The sequence below is a fragment of the Gallinula chloropus genome (genome assembly GCF_964237585.1).
Source record: "Gallinula chloropus genome assembly, chromosome: 6".
Classification (NCBI taxonomy): domain Eukaryota; kingdom Metazoa; phylum Chordata; class Aves; order Gruiformes; family Rallidae; genus Gallinula; species Gallinula chloropus.
The window spans coordinates 18,759,915-18,775,267 of NC_140091.1; the positions used below are offsets into that span (position 1 = coordinate 18,759,915).

At 50.0% G+C, this 15,353-nt stretch overlaps 1 protein-coding gene across 2 annotated transcripts in view; it reads right to left on the bottom strand.

Moving 5' to 3' along the window:
* Positions 1-1,733: 1,733 nt before the first annotated feature.
* Positions 1,734-15,353, bottom strand: part of TNR (tenascin R) — a gene marked incomplete at both ends in the record, with an annotated part of 30,026 nt that continues 16,406 nt past the window's right edge. The window contains 12 exons of one of the 2 annotated variants that reach the window (XM_084266342.1): positions 1,734-1,853; positions 2,533-2,696; positions 4,273-4,434; positions 5,208-5,304; positions 6,277-6,428; positions 10,590-10,722; positions 11,967-12,097; positions 12,689-12,826; positions 13,450-13,569; positions 14,191-14,334; positions 14,843-14,962; positions 15,071-15,337. In XM_084266342.1, coding sequence (XP_084122468.1) covers positions 1,734-1,853; positions 2,533-2,696; positions 4,273-4,434; positions 5,208-5,304; positions 6,277-6,428; positions 10,590-10,722; positions 11,967-12,097; positions 12,689-12,826; positions 13,450-13,569; positions 14,191-14,334; positions 14,843-14,962; positions 15,071-15,337 — 1,748 coding nt within the window. Of the gene's footprint in view, positions 1,854-2,532; positions 2,697-4,272; positions 4,435-5,207; positions 5,305-6,276; positions 6,429-10,589; positions 10,723-11,966; positions 12,098-12,688; positions 12,833-13,449; positions 13,570-14,190; positions 14,335-14,842; positions 14,963-15,070; positions 15,338-15,353 lie in introns of both variants that reach the window. The other variant, XM_084266341.1, reaches the window with a different exon arrangement.

The following is a 15,353-nucleotide window of genomic DNA, read 5'->3' on the forward strand; positions in this document are numbered from 1 at the left end:
ACGTGGCACGGACAATGAGGCCATGTTTCCTGCTTAATGCTCTTCAGCTCTGCAGCCCTGGTGAGTAACGTCAGAAAACTCAGGAGCATGACCGTGAAAGAGACACTGGCCTGAATTATAAGCTACTGCAAAGATGCCTTTATGTTGCCATCTGGAAGATGTTTCTTGAGACAAAGCAGCTTCAGTGTGATAAAATCAAAAAACAGTGTTTAGTGTTTGTAATGTTCCCTTGGCTGTGAATCCAGTGATGAGCTGCATTGTCCTTGGGTGTGGGGATAAGTCCCTTCCCCGAGACCAGGCCAGTGACAATGCCCATCATTGATCAGAGCCCTTGGCAGAGGAGAGACTCAAGCATGGTGGTCCTTTGGGCTACATAGAGATGGTATCAATGACAACAGAGTAGCCAAAGCTATTTGAAGGATCCATCATCCTGAGGATGGGAAGAGCAAGCTCATCTTCTTCCAAGAGTCTTGAAGAGCTCCAAAATCTGCATGGACTAAGCCTTCCCTCCAGGAGGGGAAACAGTTGATTTGCTGTTAGTGAGATGGTGATACCAAGGCACTGAGATTTGAGTCCCTCTTGAGATGGTGAAGAGGGACGGTGTAGGAGAAGGAAGGGAACGGGTGTTTCTCAGCTTGCACTTATCTCTGGGATGTGTCCTCACCCTTCCCGTGTGCGTGGAGGTCCCTGAACAAGAGGGCCTGGGCTGTGATAGCTGCATTCCAGGCTGTGGTTGTGTGATAGCTCTTTTGGCTGCTGGTCCTTCTCTGAGATTTTTTTGGTTTGGGACCAAAGATTTCTGTGTGAGACGACATGGTGGCACACAGAAACAGCAGAGGAAACAGTCCCTAGACTCCAATTTAACTCCTTTTCTCTCCATCAAGCTCAGCGTAGCCCAGGCAGATGTGCACCTGAGGTGGGATGAGTTTAGCTCAGAGGAGTGGATGATGCAGGTTGGGGCTGGTGGAGCAGAGCTTGTTCCCCTCCATCCCATGTATGCAAGGATGACTTTGGCTGTGGTGGGGCCAACACTTGAACTGTGGGTTCTGTAGAGTTTGCCCACACAGACAAGATATTTACCAAGCCCTCCTGGTGTGATCTGTGAAAACTGGAGGTGGGATAAGCCTTGAGTTTGCTCATCTCCTTTGTCTCCATGTGTACAGTGACAGTAAGGGAGGGGTGACCAGGCTATGTGGAATTGGCCACAAAGAGAGATGGGCCTCTGCCTGCTGGGAGAGTTTGTGTCTACAGGATGTCATAAAGCTTGGGAATCTCCCTCCTGGAAGGGATGTGGAGACAGGGAGAAGACAGGTGTCCCTGGCCATGGCTGAGGTGGAAATGGCTGCACCAAGGTCCCTGTGGGCAATATTTCTGCCATGACCCTCATGACAAAGGTTTCTAATGGGGTTTGCTGGGGATTTCTAAGTCTTTTAAAAAAATATCAAAAATCTGTCTATCTGTTTCTCTCTCTTCTCATATTAAGGGCCAAAGTATTGGGGTAGGGAGACTGGAAATTTGGTATTTCTCTGGGACAGGTGCAATGAGGTCTCTCCTTTCCTACAGCCTTTGTTTGTGTCATGGTTCCCTCCAGTACTCATGAGGGGCAGGTTGCTATCTCAGGCGAGTAGTAATTAATTCTCTTCCCACCCCCCACCCCCCCTTTTCATATTATAAAATACAAACAAATGACAGAAAAGGTCAGGTGGCAGGAGGTGGGAGGGGGTTCAGCTGGCTCAGAGCTGTAGGGACCGTCGCTTCCTCCCAGAGATGTTACGGTGGTTGTAAGGTCGCATCTTCATTTCCACAAAGGGGATGGAGAACTCATGGCCTTTCCAATGGTACCAGTTAATCCCCTGGCAGGCAGAAGAGAGAAAGGCACAGGTGAGAAAGGTGAAAACACACCCTATCACAGAACTAGAGCAGGAGAGGAAGGTGCAGGTGATGGGACAAGGGCAAATGGCTTCAAGCTGCGCCAGGGCAGGTTCAGATTAGACATTAGGAAAAAGCTCTTCACCAAAAGAGTTTTTGGGATGTGGAACAGGCTGCCCAGGGAGTCACTGACCCTGGGTGTGTTTAACAGATGGACAGATGGGGTGCTCAGGGATATGGTTTAGCATAGGACAGGAACAGTTGGACTCAATGGTCTTAAAGCTCTTTTCCAACCTAGTGATTCTGTAGCAAGGTTGGCTGCCACAGAGAAGCCAGAAGGAAGAATGTGCAACAGCAGGAGAAAGAAACTCCTCTGCTGCTCTGGCTTGATTGGGTTTTTTCCCCCTGCACACAGGCTGCTCATCAAATTTTATGTAAGTTTTATTTTAATGTAACTTGACAAGGTGCCACAGTAAATAACCATGGCAGCCAGTATGGCCACAGTGCACTGGCCAAAACGGCCTGCTCCAGCTTGTGTTGGGTCACTTCTCCAGCGCTCCTGACCCTGATGTACCCACCACACAGCCCTAGCTTAGCTTGAGACTGCTTTAGCCATGCTACTATAAGAAATGCCGACGGCTTTCAACGCAGCTCTGCCCTTACCTGACTGTGCCGGGACTCTCCGTACTTGCCGTTTAGGTTGGTGCGGTGGCAGTTCTTGTACCACCAGGCCCCTTTGTAGGACATGGCACAGTTGGTCACAGCGACGTCATTGTCCCTGTCCTTGGTGGAGAAGGGGCGACCCTGGTGATAGGTGAGGGAGTCCCCTGTGGAAAGAGGTGCTGTTAGGGGTGATGGAGCACAAATCATCTGGTCTCTTCAGAAGGAAATTAGGATATTCTGGTATATTTGGTTGCCTGTGGATCAACGGTACAAGCAGCTGGAGATTCTGGGACTAGCAACCACATTTGCTCATAGTTGGCTAATCTGAGGTCCTCTGCTGTTGGTTTAGGATAAGTACACACCATGGCAAATCTGAGAGGCTGCTTGGATTTGGCAGATAAAATACTGTATAGTTTTTGGTCTGAATTTCAGTGTTTCAGAAATGAATTCAATCCTAGATTTGGGCATCCCATATTTCCTGAAGCTTGGTTCTGCTACATAACTTCGGGATGCTTTCAGCCTCCTTCTCTCCTGTTACCCAAAGGTAGCTTTTTCTCCCAGAGGAGGCCAAGCCTCTTGAATCAAGACACTTGGCCTTCTTTTCCCCCCTTTGGAAATTGGGAAGTAGCTTTTTAAAGCTGTATGATGTCTTATTCCACCAAAGCCATCAACCTCATCTCCCCTCCTTTTACCCAAAAGCAGCTCTCTTGTTCTTTAGTAATAAGAGCTAAAGGGAAGTATGATCATTATTACATTTGGGTGATGACCTTACAGGAGACATTCTTAATATGCTCCTTGGTGGTCCCTAAGAAAACACAAAGTGGACCCACGCTAGCTGTGTGCGGCACTGAGAGACTTGCTAGAAAACCTCTTGGCAATGAACCATTTGGTGAGTCTCGGCTCTCTGGCTCAAGGTGAAGCAGAAGCTCTTTGGTTGGAGGGCTCGAAGAAGAGCTTGCATGGAGAGGAGGGAGTCGTGTCTACAGCACTGTTACTGGTGGTTTTGGGTACAAGTTGGGTACCTTGCGCCCTGGGACTTAAGGTCAGAGCGAGTGCTGTGTTGCACACATCCAAGAACCCTGTTGCTTCCCTTCCAGTGACAACTACCAGGTGTTGTGTAGGAAAACTCCTGTGCTTTAGATAAGGTGTGGTGTTCCTTGGTAACTCCGTGGTGGTGAAGTCTTGTCTGGGCAAGTCTATCCCAGCTAAAGGGGATGCAGCTGTACCCCTCTCCCCCTTCTTGGGGAAGAGACCCCATGCCCCCACCTCCACCACCCACTGTTTTCTGGTGGGCAAAGCCTGGGGCTGCTGCATCAGCTGAGCATCAGGTGTGACAGTGCCCTTGCAAGACTGCACTGCGCTTGGCCTCTGCGTGAGGAAACAGTGCACAGGATTTCAGATTTTTCCATTGCTGTGAGAGGGCAGTAAACACACCCTCCAGCATGGCATCAATAGCAAGCTGTGGTTATTGCAGAATGAGATGACACCTCGGACGATTGACCTGTTATTTGAACAGCAGTGCCTGTGATATTAGTATCTAATCCCCAATGGAAAATTCCCCGTGTCCTTAGTTGGATTTATCAGCCTGGTTTACATGATAGACTGCAGGAAGGCAGCAAGAACTACAGGCTTGTGTCTTGCTGCTCCAGACAAGTAAGCTTTGATGTTTGGATTTCCCTTAGAGTTTCAGACCCACTGGTCCCAAGATTTCTCTGTGACCTGTGAGCAACAAGGCTGTACCCGAAGTGCCGTTATAGTCCCCGATTCGCAGCTTGTACAGGCTCCGGGAATCACCAATGGAGAACTTGTTGTAGTAGGCATACGCTGCTTCTTGGCCATCCCTCATGTCTATTCGCAGCTCATAACGCCCTTGGGATGTGATCTTGTGGATGTTGTCCAAGCCTGGTAACACAAGCAATGAGACACCCGGTGAGACCCGGTGCCTGGATCCACTCCATGAGCAAACACAAAAAGCTCTAGGCAAATAAAACAGCTCTGGGAAATGAGAGTGAGGAGAGAAACCAGAGCAACAGCACTTTTGGTTGGGTCTGTCTCTCCTGGCACTGGTGGGATCTGAGCTCTCTGTCCCACTTGATTTCCCCATAGCTACGAGGTGTGTGTTTGAGGTGCATGTTCAGCTTTCTCCATGCTGCTGAAGCTGGGGATGTTCAGGTGTGGAACCCTGGTGCTTGTCATGTTGCTGTTAAGCTCCTGTACAAGCCAGCATGTTTACACTGAAGGGCTGGCCTTGGCTCGTGCTCAGGTTTTGGGGGAGCACACCACATTTCAGAGCCATGCTGGCTCTCTCACCAACCCCTTTCCTACTTTCCTGGCTTTCTGGCCAAGGTCAAGTGAGGTCCATGAGCTATAGACACCACTAGCACAACCTGTAGACATCCAAAGGGTGATGATGGGTTTTGGTCTGTGAAAACCCCTAGCATACCCCCTTCTTTCCCTGGAGTAGCAAGTTAGGGAGATGCTGGCCTTCACAGTGTGCACTTATATGGTGTGTCCATGAGTGACTTCCTAACATGCAGGGCAGGGAATGGACAGTGGAGGAGGACTTTGCAGGGGAGATCATAGAGGAGTGGGGTGGCAGGTGGGTAGCCAACAGTTGGCTCGGGAGTACTGCCTTGTTTGACACATTGATGAAAGACAACCCATTAAGTTCTTACCCAGCCAAAACTCGTCCTCCAAGTTTCCAAAGCCAACCCGATAATCTGCCCATTTCCGAAAGAAATCGGTCAGCCCGTTCTGCCGCCTCTGGAAGACCTGTAGTGGGGAAGACCGGGGGTGCGATCAGTGTGAAGGAGAAGCGGGACGGCCTTGCCGGGCTTTGGGTGCACACAAAGAAATGTTTTGTCTTACCATCGTGCCTTTCAGGGAAGAAAATTGCAACGCCTGTCCCCTTAGTGCTAATTGCAGCTGTGCAATTAATTCGTGCACAGATGGAGAAACTGAAGAAATGCTAGATGATGTCTAAGGCAAATCAGTGTTATAATAGGAAGGGATTGTCCTTCAAGCTTTCTGCTTTTCCCCGTGGGTGGTACTTCTGGTCTTCTAGCATGTGATTCTGCTTTAGACTGGCTCTTTCTGTGACAGCCAGGGGATGATGCTCCGAGGCAGAGTGAGGTGGAGGGAAATTTATTGGCTAAAATAACATCCATGCTAGAAATCAGCATCTAAAGAAGCCTGGTTTTTTTTTTTTTTCCCCCTCTTGTTTCAACTATACATCTAGTGCAGTTTTTGTGTAATGCATGTAAGTGTTTGACATGAATAAAATCAAAGCACCAGAGCATTATTTACTTAAGCTGTCAGTCTATCTGCGTCAAGACAAGCAGGGTTTGTGCAATACAAAAGCCAAACAGCCATTTGCCTCTAAAATGCTGCTGTGTGGACTCAATTGGGGTGATGTCTGACACCCTCCTAACGCAAGCAGTGTGAATCATTCCCCATGAAAGCTATTGGCCATTAATTTAATTTCTAGGACAATAAATCAGCCTCACTCTCGGATTTGGCTCTCCAGAAGCACTGAAAACATGTCAAATAAATCAAAGGACATTTCTCCAAGTGTAACTATTATTACTGGAGCGTGGGCCATTCCCTATGGCGTGGGAAATGAAGCATGCAATATTAAGCCTCCTGTTGTTCCCACACAAGTGTGGTGCATGGTTTAGCTGGTAGGATGAGGCTTGGTTACTTTGAGATGGGGAGGATGCGTAGGACAGCAGTGCAGCTACTCACAAGCCAGCCGCCTCCGTCAGTGGTCATGTCGCAGTAGACCTGCACCCGCTGGCTGAGGTCCCCATTGATAGAGATGGTGTAGACGCCGCTCAGCGTGTCTCCATTCATCAGATGCTGGGCACAGTCCTGTGGGTGAGCAAAGACTCGGCCACCTGCAACAGTTAAAAAAAAAAAAGTAAAATTTAAGCAAAGTGACACCCTTGCTATAAGGGCTGGGGCACAGGTGGTTATGACCCAGGAAATGTCTAACTTGGCTTCTGTGCCCTGAGTTATTCTGTGAGGTGGTGGGACTTTACCTGTGCCAACGGCATTGGAGGATTTAATGGGAAAAAAAATGTGTCTCCCATACATCCTCTGTTGGAAAGGAGCACAGTAACATTGCTGTGAGTGATGAAGGATGTCACTTTTTGCACCATCTTTCTGCACAGTGTCGGAAACCCTGGGGTTTAAGCTGTCACCAGCTTATTTAGACAGCTGTGGAAATACCAAAACCTGATCTCTTCTCAGGACTGCCAGCTCCAAACAAGTTTTATGGCTTTGCTGATTCCAGGGGCATTCTCCCAATCCATGCCCTTCTGTCACAGTTTTACATACCTGGGTGCTGGGAAAGACCAGGGGCTGCAGAAAATGGCTGCTGTAAGGAACAGCTCGAGTTCTCTGCAGGCTCCAGACTGTAAACATCGGCCAATTCAAGGCCAAAGTTGCTGCTGACCAAGGCTGAGCCAGTCACAATGGTCACAGCGCCTCTGGGAATCACATATAGGAGAAAAAAACCTGGAAGCAGCTGCATTTTGCCACCGGAGAAGGGAGTGAGGAGATGAAACGAGCTGTGCAGACACCAAGGCCAGGGAAGGCGGGGGAGGAGGCACCCCGGGTGCCGGAGAGAAAAAATGCCCCTGCAGCCTGTGGAGAAACCTGTGGTGGAGTGGGTGGCCCCCCACAGCCCATGGAAAAGGCCGAGACCCCACCTGCAGCCCGTGGAGAGGCCCCACGCTGGATGGAGCAGATGGAGACACAGAGAAGATGCTGTGACTCACATTGGAGCGAGACCCTGCCAGCACTTGCAGCCCATGGAGAGAGACGGAGACACAGAGATCAGCGACAGAGATTTGCACCAGAACAGGTTTGCTGGGGGGAGGCTGGTGACCCCGTGGAGGACTGGGACTGGGAGATGTTGTGATTTATGACTGCCCGCCATGGCAGTGACCCACGGCGGGGCAGCTGGTGAAGAGACAAAGCCCTGGGGGAAAGGATGCACTGGAGAAGTTCGTGGAGGACTCTCCCGTGGGTGGGACCCCACAGTGCAGCAGGGGGAGGGTGTGGAATGAATGCCCCCTGCCCCCAGCCAAGAAGGAAACCGACTTGCAAGGAACTGACTGAAGCCCCCGTTTTCCCAGTCCTTGCCCCTCCTCATGACACAATGAGGGGGAAGAAGGGAGTGAAATCATGACTGATGTGAAGTCTGCTAAGGAGTAAGAAGGGAGGGATGGGGGGAAGGTGCTACTGAGAACCCTATTTTCCCCATTCCCTGCCCCACCCTGTGCCACAATGGGAGGGAAGAAGGGAGGAAAATCCTGACTTAAGTCTGCTAAGAAGAGGGGGGGGAAGGTGTTTTAAAATCTGGTTGCATTGTTTAAAGATCTGGTCGCGCTTCTCATTATCCAACTCTGGTTTCACTGTGTGTAGTGTAGTCTAATAAATTAGATAGTTTTCTTTCCTTTACTCTGTGTTGAGTCTGGTTTGCCCATGTCATTGGTGACAGGATGATCTCTCCCTGTCCTTACATTGACTCCTAAGCCTCTCAATATATATTTTCTCTCCTGTCCAACTACAAAGGGGAGTGATAGACCAACTTTGGTGGGCGTCTGGCCCCCAGCCAGGGCTAAACCACCACAAAAACGATGGTGGACTTACGCTGGGCTGAGCAAACTGAGCAGGGATTAGGCCATGCAAGATGCTGTGTGGCTGTGCTGCACGTGTCTTCTAACAAAGAAACCTCTCATTTGGGGGTCAGAGTTTGAGAGTCTTAACTACAGGTATTGGGATGTCAACTCTGGATTCAATTTAACACGTGCCGCCAATGTGTATGGATGATGGAGTAACTGAGTGCAGAGTTGACAATGTGGATGTGGTGTTCAAGGGTGTCTTGGTGCGTGTCCATCACAGTGGGGTCCATCACAACTGTGTGATACCCCATAAGACCCTTGTCTGTTATTTCTTCGTGGGTGTGTATTCCCGTGCCACTGGAAAACTCTGAGGTCATAACTTTGTCAAAGTATTGAAGACACTCTATTTTGCCCATCTCCATGGTCTGGTGAGACAGCGTTTGCATTCTATGGTATTCAACAATTAAAACTGCTTCAAAGACAGCCTCTCCAAGCTCCCCTGAGCTGCACTGAGATTACTGGTTTCTTAATTTATATTCATATCTTTAAGAGGCAAGGAGACCTTGAAAGAAGTTTCAAACCACTATAAATTATAAATGCTGTATCTGTTTCTTCCTTTTGTCCCATCTGTACATAATTCCCCAAGAACCTTATGCAAACATGAAACAAAGAGGCTGACCTATTAATATGGTAGAGGGAATAGAACCACAGGATATGCATAGTGGGCAGAAGGAAGCAAAACAATTTAAATTATGACTGGTCTTTTCCCCCCCTTTTTTTCCTTTCTTGCCTCCCCCCCTTTTTCCTTTCCTCTCTTTCCCGTTCCTATTTTTTTTCTTCCCTTTCTTTTTTTTTTCCTTCCCCTCCTTTCCCCCTTTATTTCCCCTTTTTCTTCTCCTTGATGTTAAGTCCTTGCCCTCTGGGAAGTGCCCTGTGAATTGAGCCCCAGACCCCAATTCTTCGCTGAGGTATGCTGCCTGTGGGTTGCATCGCCCTGGTTTTGATGCTTTTGTCACATTGATACCCTAGGTAAGTGGGCAGAAACTGCTGTCCTGATGATGCCTGTCTTCATCTTAAAAGCAAATTCAGCCTGTGTTCGGATGGTATGTTGGCTGGCAATGGTGTCTCTAATGCTGCCGAGGCCTGACATTCGAGTTTAATGGGAACGGTGCTCTCCTGACCTGACATGAATGGGTTTCTGCTGCTTTATCCTAGATGAGAAGCCAGCCCTGAGCAATTCTGTCCCTGGCTCTCAAACAGCATCAAAGATTACACGTGTTTGACCAGTACCTGCCTGAATTGCTTTATATACCCATGTAAGAGGCAAGAATAACAAGGAAGCCAGATCTGTAGATGCATTAGAGAAGAGCCTTTTTTTTTTGTTGACTTATTATCTCTTAAAAGCAGGTGAAGGGACCTTTGCATGCAACCAAGATGGGGAAGTGTACCCACAGCAGATTCAAAGGAAACTCTCCTAATCAAACTGGCAGCGCAGCTGGGAGTAATTTCAGTGGACATCATCTTCAGGCTTCTTAGTGCTTTTGAAGCCCAGGAGAAACATAATTGGATTCAGCCCTGAAAGAAATGCACTCTGTCAAGTGCCCCGGCCCAGCAAGACTTTTCAAAGGCTTTGCATGGTTTTTAATGTGAATGGGTGCGAAGGGTAGGGGCAATGGTAGCATTTTCATGCAAACTTCATTCTTGCAAGCACCAGGACCCCATCTGTGAGGGCTGCAGTGGCTGTGGATGGCCATTGTTTGATAGTCAGAGGAAATTCCTGTTCCCTTAGGGGATGCTGGCTTCTCTGGAGTTAGAGGGGAAAGGAATAACGCGGTTAGATAAAATTGGCGAGACCACAGTCCTGCGGGTACCCTGGCCCTGCTCTCTGTGGCACTGCTGATGGTGGTGGAGATGTGCCTGCTTGATATTTCTAAGGATGCCCCATCTCTGGAAATATTCAGTGCCAGGTTGGACGGGGCTCTGAGTAACCTAATCTGGTTAATGATGTCCCTGCTCGGTGCAGGTGGACGTTGGACTAGATGACCCTTAAAGACCCCCTTCCAACCCTAACCATTCTATAATATTTATGAGGAATTGGACTATGTCTACAGCATGGAGAGACCAGCTGGGTCTCTCCCCACTCGCTATGAAAGTTGGTATGTGTTGCTGACTTCTGTGGGTTTTTCCTGTCCAGGCATTTGAGGAACATCAAGATGGAGGCACAGGGCCTGATAGATGGTTCTTGATCTGAAGCCCTTTTCCCAAGTCTTGTATTTTAGGCCCTTCAGCCATTAACTTCTTGTAACAGAGCAGTGCTGTGGGTCATGGCAATGGGTTTTACCTCTGTGGATCATGATTAAATGCTGCCTGAGGAGGTAAAATCCATGGAAACAGTACATGTTGAGCAGATGTGGTGCAAGTCCTCACCTGTGGTGAAGGTGGTGGAGATGAAGCCACTCCTCATGGCGTGTTGGGCGGCCTCCAGACGGACGGTGTACTCTGTGGTCTCAGAAAGCCCCTCCAGGCGGATCCATGTGTCCTCAGCATCCACAATCAGCTCCTGTACATGGGTCCCAGAAGGAGGTAGATATCAAGAGCAACAGATGAGAAAGCGATGGGGAGCCTGAAGAGCAAGCGAGGAGGGAAGGGAAGCTACAAACTACTGCAGCCCTTGGTGCCTGGCCAAGGAGCGTTACATGGCTGCTTACATCCCTGGACTAAGTCAAGGTGAGGTTAATGAATACATTCAGCCTTTTGGGGTGGCTCGGATGGGAGAAAACTGACCAGCTTGGACGCAGGAGATTTCAGTGTTTGCCTTGTGCTTGTGTGCTCTATTTACCAACTCTCATGGGATCTGCATGCCCTCAATACAGGAGGGCATGACAGATTACCCAAACATTGCGAGGAGTAGAGCTTGCCAAACATGGTTTTCAGCTGGTTTTGGCTCCGCCAATTCCTATCACGTTGATTTTTCTGGTCATGAGCCAAAGCTACATAGTGTTATATCAAACCCCTTCTGCAAAGCTGTTACCCTTTGCCCGCTGCGAGCCAGTCACACCAGCAAAGGAAATCAGACTATTTGTGGTGACGTATTTCTGATAATGTTTGTACCAGCTCTTCCAGACAGGCAGATATGGACACACTCATTAAATAATCAAATATATTGTATTGTGGGACTAATTAGGTGTCTGTACCTCTCTCCCATTTTTGCACGTAGGGCAAATAGTATTTAGCATCTCTGTTGGTGGGATAATTCTCTCCTGCCTTAGCTTGCTTGTGTTTCAGAAGTTGTGAATTTCCCCTGTTCCCCCAAACTCTCCAGGTGTGTCCTCTTTGTCCAGGCCTGCATGTGTGTACAAAGATTTTGCCCTAGGCAATCTTTTCCCACTTTTCCTGATTGTTTATCTAATGTATTGCTTGTGCAGATAGCAGCATCTGTCCTTGTGGTCTCTCCCTGACCCGGTGGGTATCTTTCTTTTGCTTTGTTGGGTTTCTCCCACTCATTTCACAGAATCACAGGATTGTAGGCGTTGGAAGGGACCTCAAGAGATCATCGGATCCAATCCCTCTGCCAAAGCAGGGCCCCTAGGACAGGTTGCACAAGGAGGCATCCAGACAGGTCTCAAACATCTCCAGAGGAGACTCCACAACCCCCCTGGGCAGCCTGTCCCAGGGCTCTGTCACCCTCACCGGGAAGTTCTTTTGCATATTGGTGTGGAACTTCCTATGCTCCAAGTCCTATTTCTCCAAGGTCAAGTATTCCTCTACTTAATGACACTCCTTTCTTTGTGCGGACTCGCTCACCTTGCGGCTGCCATCAGTGGATCTGTAGGTCATGATGTAGTTCTCGATCTCTCCCACGGGAGGCACCCAGGAGAGCAGGGCACTCCGTCGAGTAACTTCACTGGCAGTCAGATTTGATGGAGGATCCAAAACTGCAAGGGTGGATAGAGACCTGGGGAAGCGCAAGGTCTCACACACAACCTCCCCAGCCCTTCTTCCCAACTCAGTGCATTGGGACTCAACCTTTCAAACCTGAGCTACAGCCCCAAATCCATCCTCACCCTCTGTTTCCATCCCATCCCAGCCTTGAGCAGAGAGATCTGTAAGCCCTCTAAGAGTCCTCCTCTTGTCTGCATGCTCTCTGAAGCGTAATAGCCGTGTAAATCTTGTATTATGGGGCTTTTCAATCTTGTAAGAAAAATAAGTTGTAGTCCTCTTCTAGGCTATGGCCTTGGGCAAGAAAAAGACCTGGTCAAGGGTCTTCTTGGGAAACCACATCCAGGGGAACTTGAAGAAAAGGGTGAGTTAATGTTGAAAGAGTGAAAATGGTGGTTGATGCAATTAAAATTCTGTTCTTGTGTTCTGCTCAGTGCTGGCATCTGGGGGTCCTTTTGGCATGTGGCTAGTTCTACACCCACATGTATGTGATGAGAGCTTTGGCTCAGCCTTACTGGCTGCTTTTCCTGGGGTGGATGTATGGTCAAGGGTGTGTAACAGGCAGTGGGGAAGGTGATTGTACGTACAAGTTGTAAAATTGGTGCTGATGGTCTGGCTGGTGAGAGGCCCGTTGGTGGCATACATGGAGACTGTGTAGGTCGTGCTGGGCACGAGGTTGGTCAGCTGGTACTCCTGGTTGACTCCATCCACAAGAACTGTTTCTCCTGCAACTGTGTAAGCCAAAGGAGATGACTTAGGGTAGATCACAGAATCATTACAAGGTTGGAAAAGACCTTTAAGATCATCAAGTCCAACCATTCCTGTCCTATGCTAAAGCATATCCCTAAGTATATGGTTCAAGATGGTTCTCCAAAGTGTGTCTATGGATATGACTTCATGATCAAAAGCATTTATACTGCTGAAAAACACTCTGAGATACTGTGGGGCAGCTGAGCCGTAGGGGTGGTGGTTGGTCTGAAGGGTGGTTTTATTTTTCTCACAGTCCCCTTATTCACCTGATTCTTTCCCTTCAGCAGTGGGCTTCGTGGAGTTTGCTGCACACTGAGTTTCTGTGGCTGGGTACTTGCTTGCCTGATTGTGGGCCAGTTAGTAAAGTGGGAGGGTCTCAGTCCCCTCCTGTGTGGACTGCCATGCTGTGGGGCTTGGGAAGGGGCACTGTTATGAGACCTGCATGGGAGAAGTTGGCATCTGAGGATGCCACCCACCCACCCTGCCAAGGGCTCTTTCCGTACTCTCTCCATGGAGGGTGCCCACTGAGCCCTGGGCTTTGAGGTGGGGGAGAAGTGAAGGTGAGCTCATGGCAGAGGGGCACAAGGTTTTGGTGTACCTGCATGGCGGGTGAGGATGACGACGTAGTTCTCCACTTCTGACAGCGGCGGGTTCCACTGCAGCAGTGCCTCAGTGGGGGTGATGTTGGTGGCTGTGACCCCCAAGGGGGCATCCATGGCTGCATGGGGGACAGATTCAGTGAGTCAGAGGCACTAAGAGACTGGGCTGTGAACTGGAAGGGCTTCTTGTGGCCCGTTGCTCGTGGTCCTGCCTTGCCACCCAAGCAGATGTGCCTGCAGAGGAGTTACTGCTACCCTGACTGGAGAGCGGAGATGTCACAGCTTGAGCTACTCTGCTATCTGGGCTGCTGTCCCACAGTTTTCCTGATGCACAGCCTGCAATGTCAGAGTATTTTTTAGGTTTGAGGAGTCTAGGGTCAGCAGAGCATTTTACTTTTGCATCAGATGCTGTTTGTGCTAGGGCTTCCCCAAGGATTATTTCTGGAAGATGGTACTTGCTTTTGGAAAGGTTGTCATGGTTGCCCAACATCATATCTCAGGCTTCCCCATGCTCAGTACACGGATTTATCACTCCCCTCCATGACTACCCATGCATATATGGGAAAAGCTTTGCTTAGGTGTACTTCAAAAGTCTATGCTGGGCCCTGGTGAGCCTCGCTCATCATCTTGAGCTTGCATCAGGCTGGCATGAGGTTCATCTTTCAGCTGCCTGACTGCTACTGCAAGCAGGGGCTGGCACTGTTTGATGGATACCTGCTCACCAAGGAGCTCCTTCCCACCTGTGTACACAGTGATGGAGGCCAACTCGCTCTCCTCCCGCCCCCGCACGCTCTTCACCCCAATCTCATATTTGGTGGCAGGCTGCAGGTGGTGAAGGGTGTACTCGGTGGCATCGTTAGAGATGGCAGTGCTGTCGGTCCTCCCTGTGGGGACAGAACAAAGAGCTTTAGCATCACTGCTGGTCCCATCCCTGGGGTACAGGAGGTGCTCAGGAGGGGGAGGGCGATGCTGCAACCCCTCTCAAGGGCCAATGCTGGGGGTAACTGGGTTTTGTGCCTGCAGGTGCACACTTGTGTACCCATGACTGTGGGCTCAACCTTTTCAGCATCGTAGGTGAAAGTGGGGCTAAGGGAAATGAGCCAGGGAAGGTAGAGGTGGGATTTCAGGATTGGTCCCTGAATTAACCATCCCCAGGGAGGGCATGCACTCCTTGTGCTCCTCTGTGCTGACCTGGCCCTTGGCTACAGTTGGCCCATCCTTGCCCCAGACACCCCGTTCTCCGTCCCTGCAGCCTCTTGGTCCATCCCAGCTATTGTTGGCTTTTCCCAGGGCACTGGGATGCTGCCTGGGGTGAGGATGACCTGGTGGCTTGCTCGTGCCTACAGATGGTGGGAGGGTTGGAAGCTGCAAGCCCAGGAAGAATGGTCTGACCTTCTGTGGCACGGTAGGTTATTCTGTAGTGGTCAAAGGCGGCAATGGGAGGGCTCCAATAGATGATCATGGACTCCTGGGTGATGTTGCCTACCCTGAGGTCTTTTGGCCCATCGATCCCTGGTGAGATGGAGCAGAAAGCAAAGCTGTGGGAGGCAGGTCTGCTCTCCGTACCCCCACCCACCCTCCTGGTGGGGTCCCATGCCCGGCAGGGGGTTCCCGTGGTACCTGTCGTGATGGAGCCCACAACAGGCTCAGAGCTGATGGCACCATGCATGGCTACCAGTGACACCAGGTACTCGGTGGATGGCCGCAAGCCTGTCAGGCTGACATGCCTGCGGGTACCATCAAGCGTGAGCTGCTGCGCCTCCTCCTCGTCCCGGGGGCTGTAGGTGAGGACAAGGCGGTCTGCTGGCGGGGATGGGTCACTCCACGTGACATTCACACTGGAGGATGTCAGCTGGGAGAAGTGGAGCTGTGTGATGGGCCGGACCCCTGCAAGATGGAGAGG